General features: G+C 41.2%; 1 protein-coding gene across 1 annotated transcript in view; it reads left to right on the top strand.

Moving 5' to 3' along the window:
- Positions 1-22,168, top strand: part of LOC127574538 (sperm-associated antigen 16 protein) — a 624,219-nt gene that overhangs the window by 307,503 nt on the left and 294,548 nt on the right. Inside the window, 3 exon segments of the mRNA XM_052023594.1 lie at positions 6,919-6,949; positions 6,951-7,030; positions 7,032-7,103. Of these exon segments, the coding sequence (XP_051879554.1) occupies positions 6,919-6,949; positions 6,951-7,030; positions 7,032-7,103 (183 nt within the window).

Genomic DNA, 22,168 nt, shown 5'->3' with positions numbered 1-22,168 from the left:
GGTTAAACACCCCTCAGTATGTTGGCCTTTAATCAAGGGAGCTAAATTACAACAGGAAGAAGTTATGTTTCAATTGCCTAGAACCTTGTTCGGGGCCCATCTGAAGCTCTGTATTCAGTTTTGGTCACAACATGTCTGGAAAGATATATTTGCATTAGAGCGGAATTGGAGCAGATTCACAAGAATGTTACCACACCTTGGAGTGTTAAATTGTGACAACAAGTTGCAGAAAGTTATTTGTCTTGTATCTCCTTGAGAATAAGAGATGGGGGGTGGTCTATTTTAGATGTTTAAATTGTTAAAAGGATTCAGAAGGTTTGATGCAGAGAAATTGTTTCCTCAGGTGTAAAAATCAAGTTTGGTAGAGGTGATATGTGAATGGTATTGGGTAGAGTAAAGATAGCAGAGCTTTGTATAAGCTAATGATTGTGGAGATTAGGAGGTAGGAAGCTGATCATGATTGCATTGGAATAATCAAGACCACAGGTAAGGAGCATAGATAATGTTTTCTGCAGCAGGCAGACTGGGACAGATATTAGTACAGAAGTGTAAGTTGATGGTCTTGATGAGAAAGAGGGTATAGGATTGGAAGTTCTACTTAGTGACACATAGGATGCTGATTGAGCCTCAGATATTGCCCAGAGAGAGGGCTGGATTTAGTGATCAGAAAGCAACTAGGGTAGCTATGATCTTCTGAATACTTTACTGGAATTTCTAAGAATTTCTGCTCACCCAAGACTTGATGTGAGCCAAATGGTATGATGAATCAAAGGTGAGGATGGTGATGGAGCTGAGTGCTTTCAGCATACACATGGAATCTAATCATGTGGTTTTGGATGAAAGCACCAAACATGCAGTTGGGAAAAAGGAGGGAGCCAAAGATAGATCTTTGGCAAACTGTAGAGGTAATAGTGCAAGAGCAGCAAAAGAAACCATCGCAGATAGATGGATAAGTAAAGAACTGGGCAGGTTTTCTCTCATGTAATGACAAAGGGGAGGCATTGGAGGAGAATGATGTGGCTAGCTACATTAGAAGATCCAGACAGATTGAGTAGGATGAAGAAGGATAGTGCACCATGGTCACAGTAACAAGAGGAGTTGATTTGTCACTTTGATATATCCCTTTTCAGTATTATGGCAAGGTAGAAACCTGATCTGATAGATTCAGAAATATAAGGCTTAAAATTCATTCATGACTTAAATTCATTCACTTAAAACAAATTGCAGCCATGCAGTTTAAAACAGGGTTAACACAGAGAGGAGAAATTTTGCACATATTTCGCTATCCCTGAACAGCTGTTGAGAAATCCTTTTCTTCATTTTGTACGCAGAATTTTCATTCTTTCTAGAATGAAATTTCCAACATAAAGCTCCCCCAAATTACTTTGCCTGGAGTGCAAAAGACAAAATTTATCTGCAGTGATATTTTTAACCTCCCTTATCTAAAGCATGAGAGTCCTTATCTACATATGGAAAAACCAAGTTTTACTACTCCCTTTTCTCTTGAAATTGTGGTAGAATAATTAAATTCAAAGATCAAGTTTAGCCCCAAAATTGAGCATCAGAGACCTCAGAGAGTCTTGGAGCTTGATGGGACTTGCAGAGATACAGAGGGGCAAGACCCACAGAGGAATCTGAAACAAGCCTGGGAATTTTAAAATTGAAAATTTAGCTGGAACCAATGTACATCAGCTATTATATGATGATAGGTGAACAGGACCTGGTGAAAATTAGGTGAATGAGTAACCTTATCATTATGGACTGTAGAATAAAGGAAGGTGTACTGAAACAGCAGATGCTAGAGGAAGAAAGGTATGGATCAGGTTTTCCACAGCAGATGAACTGAGGCAAGTTACAGAGGAGGAAATATTTGTTCATAATTATATCTTGGAAATATGACACCAAGGTTTCATGCCATCTGGTCAGTTTTCAAACAGTTGCCAAGGAGAGGGAGTGGAATTTGTGCCTGGAACAAAAACAATAGCATCAGTCCTTTCAATATTTAGATTAAGGAAATTTCTGTTCATGTGGTCCTGAATTTCAGAAAAGCAGCCTGACAATTTAGAGACTGTGGAGAGGGCCAATGATGTGGTGGTGAGAGCTCAATGTCATTAGCACACATGTGAAAAAATGAGTTGAGTTTTTGTATGAGTTTGTCAAGGGATAACACGTAGATGAAGAATGGTAGGAAACTAATGAAAGATTCATGAGTGCCACCATTGGAAGTAGGAAGAGAAGACTTTCCTGATGATCCTTTGTCTGCAACCAATTGACTAAAAATGGAAGCAGATTAGTGCAGACCCATGCAGCTGGACAATGGTGGAGGGGTATTGGATCAGAATGGCATGGTCAACTGTCACAGACAGTCTACACTAGTTGAAGAAGATTAGGAGGTTTGATTTTCATAGTCATATTCAAACACAATGTTTTGTGATCTTGATCAGAACCAGTTTGTTACTGTGAAAGGAGTAGAAATCTGATAGTACAGATTCAAACATGGAATTCTGAGTGTGACCTTCAGATGTTATAATGTATTCAAAGACCATAGAGGGAAATAAGACTAGAGATGTGGTAGTTTTTAAAAATGGAGGAGTTCAAAAGTTATATTTTTGAGGAGACAGAATGGTGGATTTGCAAGAGTAGGGGACAATACTTAAGGACAAAGAACAATTATTATCAGCTAGCGTGGGACTATGGCAAGGTCCCAAGTTAAACTTGGTCATCAACAATTTGATGGGGATAGAGTCTTAGGTACAGGAGGTTGGTCTCATGAACAAAGTTAAGTTCAGAGAAATAAAGAAAGATACAAATTAGGACTTAGGGCTGTTCTAACCAAAGTGGAATGCAGTTAACAGTATAAACTCAAAATGCAGGCTTAGCATTATGTTTTGTATATTGCAAGCTAAAATTAAATTCTGTGGCATAGATTTGAACAGTATATAGGGGATTTCTTATGGTATTGCTCACATTTCCGGTTGAAGATTTGTTCAACATGACACAACTTGAAATTAATTGTTAATTAAACTTGTCTGCAGGTTGACACGTTGCTCTTTATTCTAGTCTTTAATAGATTTGAAACATTTTTAAACAAAGAAAATGTTAGATGAAAAAAAATCTGGGAGAAGGCAACAAACAAACACTAACTGGACCTGTTGGGCTGGAAAGTCTGTTTTAGCAATACATATTTTATATAATTCTCATAATCATTCTCTATGAAGCCTGTTTTTCTAAAATGAGGAGCAGTTTTAAAATTTTTCCCATCATCTCACATCAGACTGGAGAGAGCATAAAAGCCTTATGAGAAATAATATTTTGAGATTATTCTTTTCATCAAATGCTTCCTTTGACAGCACCCTATTATGGAGAGTATTACAGATTCCTTTCAGGAAACATACTAGCTTGAGAATCTGAGCAGACTAATATTTTAGGGTTTCACTATTCCAAAATATAAATTGTAAGATTTTTAAAACTATTTCCAAAACTTCATTACTGTATAATTTTGAAAATATAATACAGAGTAACCCAGATTAATTTCTAGTTCATGATTTCAGAGCTCATAGCTATGTCTGATTAGATACAGTCTTTAAATAGAAACCTTCAATATATGACTAGAACTGTTATTAATGACTTTTGTTGCTTGTCTAAGACATTTTCCTCTTTTTTAACTCGAGAAGTACATCGTCCTCCAATTTTCTTTTTATTGGGCTACTCGGAAAACCTGCCATTTTTGGAATTGTGGAGATAACCAGCTCTCACCTGATCAGCCCCCTTTTTATTTCTCCTTACCTTTGATCCATCCCCAGTGGATCTGTTCTCCCCTCCTCCCCCGCACCTGCCTATCACTATCTCTTACTTACATTTACCTATCACCACCTTGTGCCCACCCCACCTCCCCTCTTTTGTCCACCTATCACTGCTCTGCTTTTCCCTCCTATATATTAGGCTTCCCCTTTTCCTATCTTCAGTCCTAAAGAAGGGTCCTGACCCAAAACGTCGACCACCTGCTTTTCTCCATGGATGCTGTCTGGCCTGCTGAGTTCCTCCAGCATCATAGTGTTTCCCACCTGATTAGCAACGTGCTGGTCAATCATTATGTAAGACAATTGAGTTAATTGACTGCTCCCATGCTTTAATACAAAATTAATGAAGAATATATAATATAAAGTAACTTCCAAAATATTGAAATGAATGTTGGCCATTCAACTGAAGTTTTGTGTTTAAATCTCACTGAAACTGATTTCTGAATTCCATTCTCCTAACTGAGCAAGTTATAGCATAATAATGTGTATATCCCTGTGGGTTCCTCATCTGACTGCATTAACATCCACAATGTACAGAGTTATGAACAGGAAACATAGAAAGCTCTGATCTATTCAAGGTTCTTTTCAGGCTGCACAAGGGTGCACACATCATCAAAAAAGTCAGGCAGTTATGTCACACGAGTACATGCAGTATACTACATTGTTTATACCTTTAAAAGAGAAGAAACACGTGAAACTAGTTTAACACTATTTACAACTTTACAATTTTAAACTGATTCATTTTCAAATTCTCTTTGACTTTCATAACTGTAATGGCGTTAATCCTGGAACCTCAATAAATTTTGTTGATATAACATCCATATGTAGGTTCATTGAAGATTTCATTTCCTGTTTGTCTTCACTGTGCCAACCCTTTGACAATTGTAGGACTCACTTCAAGAATAATTCAAATTCATAAGTTCCTCACTACCCTGCTGGATGTCTTGCACTGAGAACAAGTCATCTATATGAACCTTTCAGAATTTCTCCTTACTCTTATAAGATAATTCTTAGAACCACACATCTCCACAATCTTCCAAACAACCAAACATTTGTCTGTATCAGTTCAATTTCTCAAACTATACTCATACACTTACTTCTGAATATTTCTGCACTTATTTCACTTTCTCCACCAGTATTACCAGAAAATAATTCACTATTACGGTATCTTTGGAGGCAATGTTAGTAATGCAGCCTCTGTGGTATTTGGCCTAGATGTATATTGGTACAGGAGGATGGCCCGCTGCTGCATTCTTGGGAATGCCATTGATGGAATTACAGACCTGAGTCCAAGAATGGCCAATAAGGGTTTGTGGTCAGTGACTAACAGGAATGGAGCTTTATGATCCCAAATCTAATTACTATGCCTTCTTTTGTATCCAAGCACAGTTTATCTCATCTTTTGTTTGTGTGGTTGGCACAAAGTTCATGTACCTTTCCTGAGTATTGTCCAGAATGTGGCTTATAACTATCCTGACTCTATAATTGAAGACCTCATAAGGGAACTTAAATGTGCATGCAATCTCATAACATACCAGGTAGTCTGACCACTAAGTCTTCTTCTACAGAGGTCAAAATCCCTGTTTAGTTGCTTTCCCAACCAGCAGATTTATCCTTCTTCAACAGTAGATAGAGTAACATCAATAGCTTTTGTGATGTCCAGTAGAAACCTGGACCATATCTGGGAAGATGGAAGTATGGTGATATATTCAAGTTTTTCATCCTTGCTAATGTTGTCAAACTTTTCTTTACATTTACATTCTCACTCATGCCTAAATAATGGCCTCTTCCTGTACAAATCTGCATTTACTCTCCTGGAGTTTAATTTTATGGTCAGAAGGCCTCTGAATACCTCTAAGTAGTCAGAGATTTTCTTTCTCTGTAAAATTTCCATTCAGGACGACAACTTGGATACAGAAACAGTATTGAATTTTCTTTACCATTCTGTCCAAGTTGACCTGAAATATTTGGTGACAATTGCATACCATATAGCAATTTAATATATAATCCTTCTTGAGTATTGGTTGTTGGATAGCGTTAGCTTTCCTCGTCCACATTTAATTGTGCATATGGATGGACGGAAGCATGGATTCACCCCAATACCAAGACTGCAGTCCTTCAATGTCTTTGATTTTGTTACTTCAGGGAGCTTCAATTCCTTTCCTCAACTAGTGTAAAGTATGTAGCCCTGTGAGTTGCAAGCCTTGAAGCCTTAGAGTAATACCTGGAAACATGGAGAGCTCAAAAACATGCATTTGGTTTATTAGAAGGCTGTTGTGAGGACTGTGTGAACATGCACGGTGATGCACACATGATCAAATCTATCTTACAATGACATCACATTTATTTACATATATTACAAACAGTGTTTTGAGAAGCTCTGAATAAACATATGGGGTCTGTAGATGACTAATTGATAGAGATGTGTTTCTCATTGGGTAACAACTCTATCACTATGCTATGCAACTACAGGATTGTTGAAGAAAAAATGAGATGGACCTTGGACTGCATTTTCTTGGCAATTTCCAATCTTTCTATGAAGCAATTTAATAATGTTTTATTTCAGAGAAAATGAAATTAATTTCACGATTAATTCTTTCCAGAGTAAAATAAAACATGAAACATAGAACAGTACAGCACAGGAACAGACCTATGGCCCACAATGTCTGTGCCACATACAATGCTGAATTCAACTAAATCTCTTCTGCCTGCCCAAGATCCATATCCCACCATTCCCTGCATATTCATGTGCCTATCTAAAAGCCTCTTGAATGCCACTCTCATATCTGCTTTTACTACCACCCCTGGCAGTGTGTTCCAGGCACCTACCACTCCCTGTGTAAAAAAAACTTGCCCCACACATCTCCTTTAAACTTTCTCCCTCTCACCTTAAAGTTATGCCCTCTAGTATTTGACATTTCTACCCTGGAAAAAAAGATTCTGGCTGTCAACCCTACCTAGGCCTCTCATAATTTTATAACTTCTGTTTTGTCTATTTGTAATGCATTGGTGAGATGGATAGTCCAACTCTTCTGTATTAAGTATCAATCTATGCAGAAGTCAAACGAAGAGAAATACTGTGTTTAAAGTTTCATACTATCATTTCATTTCTTTGCAGTGGTAATATGCTTGCTACTACCAGTGGAGACAAAGACAATGAAGATATGGGATTTTGCAAAGTCTGAGTGTGTACTCACATTTACAGGACACCTTCATGCTGTTTGGGATGCTCCTGCACACCTGTGGTGACTTTGTTGCATCTTGTTCCATGGATAACACCATTAGGATCTGGGATATGAACAGGTGAGGAAATTTTTTCCATATTTGCTGTAGCATATTTTTAAGGTATTGACTGTTACTTCTGTGTGTTCAATTCTAAATTTTCACTCAATGAATTTGCAGGGTAGCTCTTGCTGTGTACTTCACTCAGCTTCCACTGTTAACATAACCCAGCCAAAATAAGAAATTACAAATGCTTTCAAAATAATAAAAACAAACATAATGTATATGGTTATAATAATGTTTCAAGTGAATGTTTATAAAATTTGCTCTTAGTGGTCATGGGTATTAATTAATCTTTAATGATGTTCCTGACTACCGAACAATTTCTAGGGATTCATTACTTTCTGAGATTTCCCATATATCTTTATTTTGTGAATAAGGAGTAGAATATTGGAAGAATTGAATTGTACCAGTATGTTCTTGCTGTCATATGAAACTGATATGTTTTATTATGGAATGATTTTTTTCAATGTGTCTCAGAAGTAGGAGGATTGGAACTTAACTCTTAATCCGCACTGATTTTGGCAAAGAACTGCAACTGTAACCCCATAGCTATTTCGTACAATGCATGCAATATTTGTTTCGGCACTAATTTGGCCTGAATACTTCAGATATATTATAGATATGCAAGAAATTTCCAAGAGATAATTTAACACTCAGCCAAATTTTAATTAAATTGTGAATAGCTGATGCCCATTCACAGAGCCCTGCATTACCCACTAGCCACAACCCTGCCAACCTGAGAAGGCCCATTTATTTCTCATTCTTTGCTTTTTGACAATTAGGAGCAATTCTCAGTCCACATTGGTATATTATACCCATTTCCATGTGCTTCAACCTTGTTGATTGAATTCCAAACGAACCTTATCAAAAAGCTTTCTGAAATCAAAGTGTACTTCATCCACTGTTTCCTCGTATCTATTCTCCAGCAGATTAGTCTAACATGATTTTCCTTTCCCTATATCCATGCTGATTTAGGCCTACTGCTATTGGCTATTGCAATCCCCTAGCTGCAGTTGAACCTTGCTCCTTGAGACCAGGTCCTGACTGATGTGCCCCATAGAGTGCCAAGCCTCACTGCAGGTCATTGCCGGTCCCACCCCAGAAATGCTTTGACACCCAGTTAAGCCACACCCTTTTTACCAAATATCAAAAGGCATGGAATGTCCAAGGAATACTCCACAATTTGCCATAAATGAAAAATATTTTAAAACTATTAGAACGTTAATGATACTGTTTTTATAATAATATTTTTAATACATGCAGCAATGGCGGATGTGTGGATTGCCAGAGTGTTAGGCTGTGTGATCAGCAGATAGCCTTTGTTGTCTAGTAGCAAGTTCAGAGCTCAGTGGTGACTCTGACTGAGAAGATTACAGCAAAAGGGAGATATCACGATTGCACCCAGGATACCAGACGTGATCTGCTGCCTATGGTCATGCAGTAACTGATGGAAATAGGATCCCTTTCTCTTCTAGTTTAGAGCAGTGGTGATATATAGCACCTTCAACATAATATGCATGAAGTCAATGGCACTTACCCCATAAGACCAAAACTATGGGGTCACTCCCATCTGCTGGTCTGGGAAGAGAGAATGCAACTGTAATTGGCTTCTAAGCGAATTCAGTTATGCAAGTGTAGATATCAAATTGTTAAACCTTGCATTTATCCCAATTGCAGTTTTGAAGACCCTAGACACAAAATATTCATTGTTATTGGTAACCTTGACAACCAGAGTAATATACTTCAGAAACAAGGTTACCCAAACCTCAGCAGTCAAGCTGAAGTATACAGGTGATGCATGCATTTACGCACATTTGGATAACAAGCTCCAAGCCATGATCAACACTTTCACTGAACCTTATAAGAAGGTGGGCCTTGTACTCAAAATATCACCAACCTGCTCCTGCTGCATCAGACCATCTTCTAACAATAAGGTTCACAGTAAGGTCCTGAAAATTGTAGATAACTTTCATATCTTGGGAGCCATCTGTTGATGAAGGCAGATGTCAATGATGAAATTCATCAATTGCCTTAAATGTGCCAGCTGAAGAAAACAACTGCAAAACAAAACACATGTCTCTGACACTTCACATACTCTCCACTACTCCACAACTCCTCTTTCAGCTCCTCCCACTTTCCTCCAGATCAAAGGTGTAGCCATGGGCACTCACATGGGCCCAGTTATGCCTTCCTTTTCATTGGCCTATGTGGAACAATCCATGTTCCAAACCTACACCAGTAACACTACCCAACTGACAGAAGTATGTGTAGGAGGTGATAGAAGTATGTGTAGGTGAGCATTTTGGGTCCAGTGACCATAATGTCATTAGTTTCAAATTAATTATGGATCAGGACAGGTCTGGTCCGCGGGTTGATGTTCCAAATTGGAGGAAGGCCAATTTTGTGGAAATGAGAAAGGATCTAGGAAAACTGGATTGGGATAAGTTGTTTTCCTGGCAAGGATGTGCTCAGCAAGTGGAAGACCTTCAAAGGCGAAATTTTGAGAGTGCAGAGTTTGCATGTTCCTGCCAGATTAAAGGCAAAGTTAACAAGCATAGGGAACCTTGGTTTTTAAGGATATTGGGCGATCTGGTTAAGAAAAAGAGAGAGGTGTATAGCAGGTATAGGCGACTAGGAACAAATGAGGTACTTGAAGAGTATAGAAAAAGTAAGAAACTACTCAAAAAGAAAATTCAGGAATGCCAAAAAGAAGACATGAGGTTGCATAAACCTGAAGGGTTTCTACAAGTATATGAAGAGTAAAAGGATAGTAAGGGACAAAATTTGATCCCCTAGAAGATCAGAGTGGTCGTCTATGTGTGGAGCCTCAGGAGATGGGGGAGATCTTAAACAGTTTTTTTTGCATTGTTATGGACCTCGGTGAATGTCCCTTTAAGATAGAGCTAGTATTGTGTGTGTGTGCGTGTGTGTGCGTGGCATGCTTACGTCAACAGAAGATAAAGGACATAATGACGTTGTTGAAGAAGTCAGTCGAAGTCAGTCAGAGAAGAGAGAGAGAGAAAAGGGAGAGAGACACCGGCCTGCTAGTTTTCTCTATCAATGGATGAGAAACAATAACTGTGTCTGTTACTACAATTCACGTATGGAAATTGGGAGTAATCCGGTGGAGTTCACTTTGTTGCTGACCTGTAGAGGGAAACAGGTATTTGTGTGGACAACCACGATTCGGATGCTTTTCGGGGTGAGGAAGTCACTACCGAGTAAACACTGAGGTGTCATTTGGGTTCCATCGTGGAATATTTGGATTTCTTAATTACTCTCTCTATGTTCTCTATGTCTACGTCTTATCTTCAGACAACGGTGGTTGTTGAAGAAGCCTTTGCTCATGTTTCACCTTATGGCTTGCTGAACTGAACTTTAAGAACCATTCCTGGACTTGGAGTTTGGGACTTTGCCACACACACACACGACAAGTTTAGTTTTTGGGGTTAATGTTCAAGGTTAACATTTTTACTTCTAACATTCTAAAATTTTTACTTTTATTTTTCTTATTACCCATAAGTAGTTACTAATAAAATAGTCTTTAACACTGAATCATGATTCAGTGTGTTTCTTTTGTTGCTGGTTCGTAACAGTATTTACTCAGGAAACTGGCATAGTGGATATGGAAGGAAAGGAAACAGGCAATAGTGTCATGGAACATATAGAGATTAAAGAGGAGGAGGTGCTGGCTGCTTTACAGCAAATAAAGGTAGATAAATCCCCCGGGCCTAATAAGATATTTCCTCAGACATTGAGAGAGATTAGTGTAGAAATTGCAGGGGCCCTGGCAGATATATTTAAAATGTCCTTAGCCACAGGTGCAGTGCCAGAGGACTGGAGGGTAGCTCTTGTAGTTCCGTTGTTTAAAAAAGGATCTAAAAGTAAACTAGATAATTACAGGCCAGTGAGCCTGACATCAGTAGTGGGTAAATTATTAGAAGGTGTTCTGAGAGATCGGATATACAAGTATTTGGACTGATTAAGGGTAGTCAGCATGGCTTTGTGTGTGGTAGATCGTGTTTAACGAATCTTGTAGAGTTTTTCAAGGGGGTTACCAAGAAAGTAGATGAAGGAAAGGTTGTGGATGTTGTCTACATGGACTTTTAGTAAGGCCTTTGACAAGGTCCCACATGGAGGTTAGTTCAGAAGGTTCAGACACTAGGTTGTAAACTGGATTCGAAGTGTGAGGGAGAAGACAGAGGAGTGGTAGTGGATAATTGTTCTCAGACTGGAGGCCTGTGACTAGTGGTGTGCCTCAGGGATCTGTGCTGGGGCCATTGTTGTTTGTTGTCTATGTTAATGTTCTAGATGATAATGTGGTAAATTGAATCAGCAAGTTTGCTGATGATACTAAGAATGGAGGCGTTGTGGATAGTGAGAAAGGCTTTCAAAGCTTGCAGAGGGATCTGAACCAACTGGAAGAATGGGCCAGAAAATGGCAGATGGAATTTAATGCAGACAAGTGTGAGGTGTTGCATTTTGGAAGGACAAATCAAGGTAGGACATACACAATAAATGGTAGGGCACTGAGGAGTGCGGAGGAACAAAGGGATCTGGGAGTTCAGATACATAATTCCCTGAAAGTGGCGTCACAGGTAGACAGGGTTGTAAAGAAGGTTTTTGGCATCCTGGCATTCTTAAATCAAAGTATTGAGTATAGGAGTTGGGATGTTATGGTGAGGTTTGTATAAGACATTGGTGAGGCCAAATTTGGAGTATTGTGTGCAGTTCTGGTCACCTAACTATAGGAAGGATATCAGTAAGATTGAAAGAGTACAGAGGAGATTTACTAGAATGTTGCTGGGTCTTCAGGAGTTGAGTTACAGGGAGAGATTGAACAGGTTAGGACTTTAGTCCTTGGAGCGCAGAAGAATGAGGGGAGATTTGATAGAGGTTTACAAAGTTATGAGGGGTATAGACAGAGTTAATGCGAGTAGGCTCTTCCACTAGATTAGGAGAGATAAGTACAAGAGGACATGGCTTTAGGGTGAAAGGGGAAAAGTTTAGGCGGAACATTAGGGGGAACTTCTTCACTCAAAGAGTGGTGGAGTATAGAACGGGCTGCCATCTGATGTAGTAAATGTGGGCTCACTCTTGAGTTTTAAGAATAAATTGGATAGATACATGGACAGGAGAGGTCTGGAGGGTTATGGACTGGGTGCAGGTAAATGGGACTAGTGGAATAAAGTTTCAGCACAGACTAGAAGGGCCGAATAGCCTGTTTTCTGTGCTGTAGTGTTCTATGGTTCTAACTCTTTCTCTGCTACATTGACAACTGCATTGGGGCTATTTCTTGCACTCATGCGGAGCTCGTGAATTTTATCAACTTCGCCACCAACTTCCACCATGCCCTCAAATTCACTTGATCCATCTTTGACATCTCTCTCCCCTTTCTTGATCTCTCTGTCGCCATCTCTGGAGACAGGTTATCTACTGGCATCTTTTACAAACCCACTGACTCCCACAGTTAGCTTGACTACACTTCTTCCCACCCTGTCACTTGCAAGGATGCTATTCCCTTCTCTCAGTTTCTCTGTTTCCACCACATCTGCTCTCATGATGAGACTTTCAATTCCAGGACATCTGAGATGTCCTCATTTTTCAGAAAACGGGGTTTACCCCCCATCTGCTATCAATGCAGCCCTCACCCGCATCACCTCCATTTCCGTCACATCTGCCCTCACCCCATCCCACCACTGACATAAAAGGGACAGGGTTCCCCTGGTCCTCACCTACCACCCGACGAGCCTCTGCATTCAGCATATCATTTTCCGCAACTTCCGCCATTTCCAATGGGATCCCACTACCAGGCATATCTTCCCCTCCCTTCCCCTCTCAGCTTTTCGCAGGGATCACTCTGTCCACAACTCTCTTGTCCACTCGTTCCTCCCCACCAATCCCCCTCCAGGCACTTATCCCTGCAACCACGCTAAGTGTTACACATACCCCTACATCTCCTTCCTCACCACCATTCAGGGCCCTAAAGAGTCCTTCCAGGTGAGGCAGTCCTTTACAGTAGTGTAGCAGTTAGCGTAATGCCTTACAGTGCCAGCGACCTGGGTTCAATTCCGGCCACTATCTATAAGGAGTTTGTATGATCTCCCTGTGTTTGCGTGGGTTTCCTGTGGGTGCTTCGGATTCCTCCCACATTCCAAAAAATGTATGGGTTAGGAAGTTGTGGGCATGCTATGTTGTCGCTAGAAATATGGCGACACTTGTGGGCTGCCCCCAGAACACTCTACCCAAAAGAAACATTTCACTGTGTGTTTCGATGTACATGTGACTAATAAAGAAATCTTATCATATCTTACATGTGAATCCACTGGTGTCATTTATTACATTTGGAGCTCCCAGTATAGCCTCCTCTACATCGGTGAGACCCAACACAGATTGAGGGATCGCTTCAACGAGCACCTTTCCTCTGTTTGCCATAACAGCCAGGATCTCCTGGTGGCCAGCCATTTTAATTCCACTTCCCATTCCCACACTGACATGCCTGTCCACAGCCTCCTCTACTGCCAAGTTGATGCTAGACGCAGATTGGAGGAACAGCACCTAATATTCTGTTTTAGTAGTCTCCAACCTGACAGCATCAACATCGATTTCTCTAACTTCCGGTAACCATTCCCCTCTGTTTCCCCCTCCCCCCCCCCCCATTTTCCCTTATCCCTCTGGCCCCTTTACCCTTTCTCTTTCCTCTCCCCACCCTCATGACCTGCCCATCAGCCACACCTTCTTCTTTCTCGTTCGCCACCTCCTTCCCTTTATTCCATGGTCCACTGTCCCCTCCTATCAGATTCCATCTTCTTCTGCACTTTGCCTCTTCCACTTATCACCTCCCAGCTTCTCACATCATTCCCACTTCCCCCCTCCCCCACCTACCTAACTTCCCCCTCTCATTAGGATTCACTATCACCCGCCAACTCGTGCTCCTCCCCCTCCCCCCACCCTTTCCAGTCTTGATAAAGGGTCTTGGTCCGAAACGTCACCTGTTCATTTCCCTCCATAGATACTGTCTGACCTGCTAAGTTCCTCCAACACTTTTTGTGTGTTGCTCCAGATTCCCAGCATCTGCAGCCTTTCTTGTGTCTGCAAAGCAAGACATAAGTGCAAAAAAAAGACACAAGTCCATGGTAATGCAAGAAGTGGCCTGTAGTTTTCCATTGCTGAGGTAAAATTAGAGTGGTGCAGGTCAGTTCAAGAACCTGATGATTGCAGGAAAGTAGCTGTTCCTGAACCTGATGGTGTGGGACTTCAGGCTTCTGTACCTCCTGCCCAACAGTAGCAGCAAGAACAGGGCATGACCCAGATGGTGGGGGTCCTTAATAATGGAATGCCACCTTCTTGAGGCAGCGCCTCCTGTAGATGCTGTCAATGGTAGGGTAGGCTATGCCCACGATAAATCTGGCTGTGTCCACTGCCCTCTGCAGTCTCTTGCATTCCTGTGCATTGGAATTGCCATACTAGGTCATGATGCAACCAGTAAGGATACTTTGAACAGTGCATCTGCAGAAGTTTGTCAGAGTATTTGGTGACATGCCAAATCTCCCTACGCTTCTAAGAAAGTAGAGGGGCTAGCTCGTCTCTTTCGTGATTGCATCTACGTGCTGGGCCCAGAGCAGGTCATTCAAGATGTTAACGCCCAGGAATTTGAAGTTGCTAACTCTCTCCACCTCTGACCCATCAATGAGAACTGGCATGTGAACTCCTGACTTCCCCTTTCTTAAGTCAATGATTAGTTCCTTAGTTTTGTTGACATTGAGCGTTAGGTTGTTATTGTGGCACCACTCAACCAGATGATCTTTCTCACACCTGTACGCTGACTCATCACCACCCGTGATTTGGCCAACAATGGTGGTATCATCAGTGAATTTGTAGATGGTATTGGAGCTGTGCTTAGCCACACGGTCGTCGGTGTAAGGAGTAGAGCCAGAGGCTAAGCACGCAGCCCTGAGGTGCACCTGTGTTGATGGTCAGTGAAGAGGAGATGTTGTTACTGATCTGTACTGATTGAGGTCTGCCAATGAGGAAGTCAAGGATTCATTTGCAAAGGGGGATGCAGGGCCCCAGGTCATGGAGCTTGGTGGTATGTTTAGAGGGGATAGTTGTGTTGAACGCCAAACTGTAGTCAATGAACAGCACCCTGACATATGCATTGCTGTTGTCCAGATGGACCAGAGCAGATCAGAGAGCCCATGAAATAACATCTGCTGTTGATTTATTATGGCAATGGGAAAATTGAAGCAGATCCAGGTAATTTCTGAGGCAGGAATTGATTTGCGCCATAACCAACCTCTCGAAGCACTTCATTATGGTTGATGTCAGTGTTATTGAGGAAGAACACCATGCTCTTCTTGGGTACCAGTACAATAGATGCCCTTCTTAAGTAGGTGGGAACCTTAGACCACAGAAGTGAGAGGTTAAAGATGTCCTTGAATACACCAGCCAGTTGGACTGCACAGAACTTCAGTGCTCAGACAGGTACGCTGTCTGGGCTGGAGACTTTGCATGTGTTCACCCTCATGAAGGATGCTCTGACGTTTTCCTTGGGGACTGAGATCACAGGGCTGTCAGGAACTGTGGGGGCTCATGTAGTTGTGTCATTATTTTCCCTTTCAAAATGTGCATTGAACTCAAATGAAAGTGATATGTCGTTGCACTTTTGCTACCCAATTTTGCCTAGTAGGAGGTGATAGAATGCAAGCCTTGTTACAGCTGTCAAGCATCCATCTGGTACTCCAGTTTAGTCTGGAATCATCTCTTCACATTCACGATGGCCTTCCAGAGGTCATATGTATGACTTTGCCTGTCCTAAATACCGCAGATCTAGCATTCAGCAGATTACGGATCTCCTGGTTCATCCAGGGCTTCTAGTTGGGGAAGAGTTGAAATGTTTTTGTGGGTCCACACTGTTCCACACGTGTCCTTAGGAAGTTGGTGATGACTGTGGCATATTCATTCAGGTTTGCTGATGAATCCTTGAACATGACCCAGTTCACCAATTTGAGGCAGTCCTGCATTCCCTCCTCTTTCTCCCTTGACCAACTCATCAGAGTCCTCACCTCTGGTGCCGTGCTCTTCAGTCTCTGCCTGTAAGCAGGAAGAAGCACAGCCTGGTGGTCAGATTTACCAATGTGTGGGCAAGGGATGAAATGGTAGGCATTCCTGATAGTAGCATAGCAGTGATTGCATGTGTCTGGTGTTGAAGGTGACCTGTCGATGGTAGTTAGGCAGAGATTTCTTCAAGCTTTCCTGGTTGAAGTCCCTAGTGACGATGGGGAAGGCATCGGGGTGTGCTATTTCGTGTGTGTTGAACACAGTGCTCAATTCACCAAGTGCTAGCTTGATGTCTGCCTGAAGAGGGATGTAGACTGCAGTCAGGATGATGGTGGGAAACTCCCTCAGTGGGTAGAACGATCAGCACTTAATCGCCAGATGTTCCAGGTCGGGGGAGCAGGAATGGGACAAGACCACCACGTTCAAGCACCACAATGGATTTATTGTGAAGCAGACACCACTGCCTCTTCCTTTGCCTGATGCTGCCAGCCAGTCCATGCAGTGGATGAAAAAACCCTTGGGCTGGAGAACTACGTCCAGAGAGTTGGGGGTGAGCCATGTTTCGACAAAACAGAATACACAGCAGTCCCACATATCCTGCTGATAAAGCAGTCTTGCTCCTAGGTCTTCTGTCTTGTTCTCCAGTGATTGTACATTGGCCAGAAGGATGCTAGGGAGGTGGGGGGGGGAAGTGTGCCCAACTGTTCAGCTGAACATCGAATTCTCCCACTTTAAGTTAACCAACCCCCCCACCCCACCTTGACTTCTTTTCTTTAGTTCCCTTTCCTAGCCTATCTCTTTTCTCCTCGCCAATTTTTTTTCTCTCTCCTTTTCCTCTCCTCCCCTCCCCCCATTCCACCTGCCTCATTACCTTTGACGGATCTGCTATCCCCACCTCCCTCACATCTCCCTATCACAATCTCTTACCTGCATCAACCTATCACCACCTTATGCCCACCTCACCTCCCCTTTTTTGTCCGCCTATCACTGCTCTGTTTCCCCCCCACCCCTTTATATATTGGGCTTCCCCTTTTCCTATCTTCAGCCCTGAAGGAGGGTCCTGACCCGAAACGTTGACCATCTGCTTTTCTTCATGGATGCTGCCTGACCTGCTGAGTTCCTCCAGCATCTTGTTTTTTTCATCTAGATTCCAGCATCTGCAGTTCTTTGTTTCTCAACTGTTCAGTCTTACCTGAAGGCTTCCCTAGTGACCACATTTCCTGGCACAATGGAAGCCTCCCCAATGCTTCCAGGTGTTCTGTCTGCATTCTGGCAAGATCCTCCAAATTCACTGAAAGGACAAGGAAACAAATAATAGTGTCCTCTCCCAGACCAACATCCCCAGTATTGAGGACCTAGTTGCACTCAGTTGGCTATGTTAAGCAGGCCATAATATTTTCATGCCTGACAACACTCTCAAAACAGGCATTCTGTTTCAAGCTCTGTCATGGAAGGAGATTACAAGGCAAAGAGAGGAAAAGATTCAAGGATTTGCTTAGTGCTTCCTTGAAGAAATTCAATATCTCCACTTATTCCTGGGAATTTCTGGCCCATGTCATTCAAAGTGGTGAAAAGAGCATTTGGGATGGTATTGAAAGCCTCAAGTCCATGCATCAAGAGTACACAGAGATCTTGCTTAGAAAATAGAGTGATCACATCACATCACAAACTACATTACTGCCCACCCCATCAGCACCTCTGGAAGAGTTCCCACATTGGCTTCATTGGCCAGCTCAGATCTCATAAACAAGTCATCCTCAATCTGGAGGTTGGTTGCGGGGGGTGGGGGGGTAGGTTGGGGGGCAAGAAGAAGAAGAAGAAGAAGAATTGAAAGTCTGACCCTTTGTACTGTTGAGGAAGAATATTTCTTCAACTTTGTGACTGTTCATGCTATCCATTTTCATTTTACTATTTGTATATATTTTCATTTTAGTTTCAATAACTGTGTGTGTGAATTGTATCATCTACTTTCCTTATATAGGGCTTGGCACTACACAAACTAGGTTAGCTACATTTTTGATTTCAGGAATATGACTATAGTTTGCAAGAAGTACATATTTGTACATAACATAGTCTGAAATTGCATTAAAGGACTGCATCTGTCAGAAGTGCCACTGTTCAGAAGAGATATCAAAACAAGGTCCTGTAAGCTCTTTGTTGTGGACATATTCCATGGCACTACTCAAGGAAAAGCAACTGCATTCCCCTTGGTGGCCTAGCAGATATTTGTAGCTTCAGTCAACATCATTAAAAGGCAGATTATGCAAGATCATATTTACTTTTAGTTCGTGATTCCAGAGAGATCCGACATCTGTATGCTGTTCACTTTTCAGTTTCAGTGCATCTGACCTCCTGCCCACCATTGAATTTAGCACTGAGTCCAGCAGCAGAGCGCAAACATACTGAACAGAGGGTGGGAAACAATTCGCAAATAGCCGTTCAATTTTAAGCCATAAATGGCTGGCATGAGTGTACTCCCATTCATTTGAAATAGGGTCTACTAACCTTGAATAAAAAGATGGATGAGGTAAGTGATTTACTTATTTTGCTTTAAAATGTATTTATTTACTTAATTAATTGTTCTCCAAATTAGTGATCCATTTGAACAGTTCTTAATAGACTCTTTATATCGGGGTATGACACCTGAGGCCTGGTCGTTATTCACATCCCATTCCACTTTGCCAACGGATTCTCAGATACAGTGGATCAGCTCAGTCTGCCTTGCATATACAGAACACATTAGTGTGGGTGAGCAGAAACAGTAGATATAGGGTTCAGAGAACACAGTTATGGGAGCAATTTTGTATAACTTGGCCACTCTTCAAAAATACTTCTTTAGTTTGAAAATACATTGTGTAAATGCAAATCATTATTTTTTTGAGTTTTGTACTCTCATGTTTTTCTAACCTTCCACCTTATTTTTAGTATCAGATAGGCTAATAATTTACCCAGAATTAATTTACACAAACCAATTTATAACACTGCAATACAGAAAACAATACAGATTTAGGGAGCAATCATCAAGGAACATCACTTACACTTTACTAGAGCTAGTGACAGTTCAAAAACTGTATTCTCATTAATATTTTGCAAATTCCCCCAAGTCCCTTGCACAACAGAGAAGCACTGATTTCTGTTTACAAAGTGAAAGAGATGCTGATTCAACAGAATCTCAATAAAGTTCTTATGCTAACATCTCCCAAATTTTACTTGGAAACTCAAAATATTCAAATGTGGCATTCAATGTATGCACATCATCTAGAGAAAGGAATTCACCTGGGAATGTTTTAGACTTTTATAACCCAGTTCTCATAGGAACAGATGAAATATAAATTAAGTTTTGCAGTTGTAATGTTTTGAACATAATAGAAAAATACTGTTCTGAACAAAGATACAAAGTGCATGCCTCACTGATCCGATGTGAGAACCAAACTAAATCAAGGTGATTGGCACATTTACAGCCAATATTGTCAGTCCTGAAGCATACTGTATGTCACAGATGTCTTTCACCATGTAGCCTGCCTCACTGATACCAATCTCATAGCAGACACATTATCTACCAACAGACTCCCTGAGCAGATTGTAGTCTTAAATGACCTGCAATCCATTGTTAAATTAAATTAAACTAGGGGCCATTATATAAAAGATAGTCACAAATAAATCCATTAGGGTATTAAGGAGTAATAATTACTCACTCAAAATAGTAATAAAGTGAAACTCACTACCACATTGAATAGTTGAGGTTAAAAAAAACAAAAATGCGTATGAAGGAAAATAGGTAAGTATATGAGAGATAAAGGAATAGAAGGATATGTTGGTAGGCAAAATGAAATACAATGGGAGGGGTTAAAACAGCATAGATCTTTTGGGCCAAAGGACCTGTTTCGATGTTTAAAATTCCACACAAATTTGGCTACTTGCTAAATTTAATTCTTGTTACTTACTATTGCAGACATACAGACATTGAAAAGAGTATTAATACTGTACTCCCAATTTAAAGCTATCAACATAACTCAGGTTTGTTGGAGCCAATAAGCCTGAGTGATTTTATTGGTGCTGCTGAAGACTTCAGCCAAACCAAAATATGCATTGTTTCATGCACGTAAAGAGCTTAAATCACTGGCATAGATAAGAATTTTAAATTTTAGGTTCATTAGAAATTTTCCTTTAGCTTTAAACTGAAATAAACGTAGTTTGCTGTACCTAAGATTAGATAAATATGAATGAAAAATCAAATACTAATTTTAGCATAACTTACCACCTGAGATCTTCACATCTAATGAGCTTCACTTCCAAGTTCCTAACTATGTGAGAAATTTCTGAAGAACACAATAGCAAGCTGTATAGGTACAAGTCCATTTTGCAGAAGAGTTATTTGAGACCGTCTCACACTGGTCTTAATGTTTATGTTATTTGAGAGGTTCTTCTAGATTCGGTCTCTCTGGTCTCAAATTTTAAGTGGTGTGCAGTTGGAGAGAGAGAGAGAGAGTGTGTGTATATGAGAGCAATGGTATGCAGAACATTAGGGACAGGTATTCCATCCCTTAAGGATGTCCCCGCAGCATTGTTTTCTTGATTTCTAGTCTTTTTGTCTTTTCTTAATTTTTTACAATAAATGTTATGATGTCATTAATTTTTTTACCTATCCTTCTCCTTTACTCCTACTCATGACTTCTGAAATTGTACCCAATTCAGTTCACCATTTCACAATGTGATCATCAGACCTTCTGAGAAACTTTCACTGTTTTATTAGTAGGGCATCTACAAGACATGGGTGAAATTCTGATTGGCTAACTCCATACCTTCCTTTTACTATCCTAGTCACATGATTGTCTCTGCTCTGATAACTCAACTTCCATCTAAATTCATAAGGAAGCTGTTTTCAGCATTTTACATAGGTGAATAACCCTCCTCCCTCTTGCATCTTAGACCTCATTCCTGCAATCAATGATTATCACAGTGATTCATAGTTCTCAATCCTTCACCATCATATCCTTGCTGCTCCACTCACTGCCTTCTTGCTCCTTCCTTTAGTGCCCGCTCACTGCTCAGTTACTGCCCTTTTCCAGTTCACTCAATGCCCTCTTGTTGTCCCACTCACTGCCTTCTTGCTGCTCCACTGTTTATTCCTTTGCTACTCACCCACTGCCTCACTGCTCCACTTCTGCTTCCTTGCTGCTTACTCATCATCTCCTTGCTGCTCCAGTCCTTTCTTGCTGCTCTGCTCACTGCCTCCTCATTGCGCTACTCTCTGCCTTTGCACTTCTCCACTCAATGTGTCCTTGGTGCTTCACTCACTGCCTCCTCATAGATCCATTGAAAATAATGGGAATGGGACATACATCTACTTGAGCCTGCTCTGTTATTCAATATAATCATGGCTGATCATACAAATGTAATACTCTGATTTTGCTTCACACACTAGTTCAATCACTAGTCTACTTGCCACGTCTCTGGCTATCCTTTCCACCTTGTCACACTATGCCCACCAGTGCTATACGCCTGTGATCTGTGCCTTACCATTATATATCGACAGACCTGTGCCTACCAGTACTGTACCCAAGTGATGTATTGTGCAACTTCTAGTAACTGCTGTCCCTCTGTCACTTTCCTCTTTTCTCTCTCCTACTGATCCACCAGGCCCCCATCACCATGTCTCTTTCCCCTCCCCTACCCTCTCCATCTGTCCATCACCCACACACTCCTCCCACGGTCTCCCCTCCACACCTCCCTCCCTTTATTCAATGCTCCACCTTCCGCTCTTATCAATTTCATCATCTTCAGCCCTTTGTCATTTCCACCTATCATCTCCCAGCTTCTGACACTATTCCCAGTCTCCCCCTCCCCCATGTGTCTATCTCCACCCTCGCCTGGATCCATCTATCACCTGCCAGCTCCTGCTTCAGCCCATCCCTCCACCTTTTTATACTCACTATCTCTCCTCTATTTTTCAGTCCAGATGAAGGGTCTTGACCCAAAACGTCGACTGTCCATTTCCCTCCATAGATGCTGCCTGATCTGCT

Source organism: Pristis pectinata, chromosome 1 (assembly GCF_009764475.1).
Source record: "Pristis pectinata isolate sPriPec2 chromosome 1, sPriPec2.1.pri, whole genome shotgun sequence".
NCBI lineage: Eukaryota > Metazoa > Chordata > Chondrichthyes > Rhinopristiformes > Pristidae > Pristis > Pristis pectinata.
This window is presented reverse-complemented; position numbering and strand designations above follow the sequence as displayed.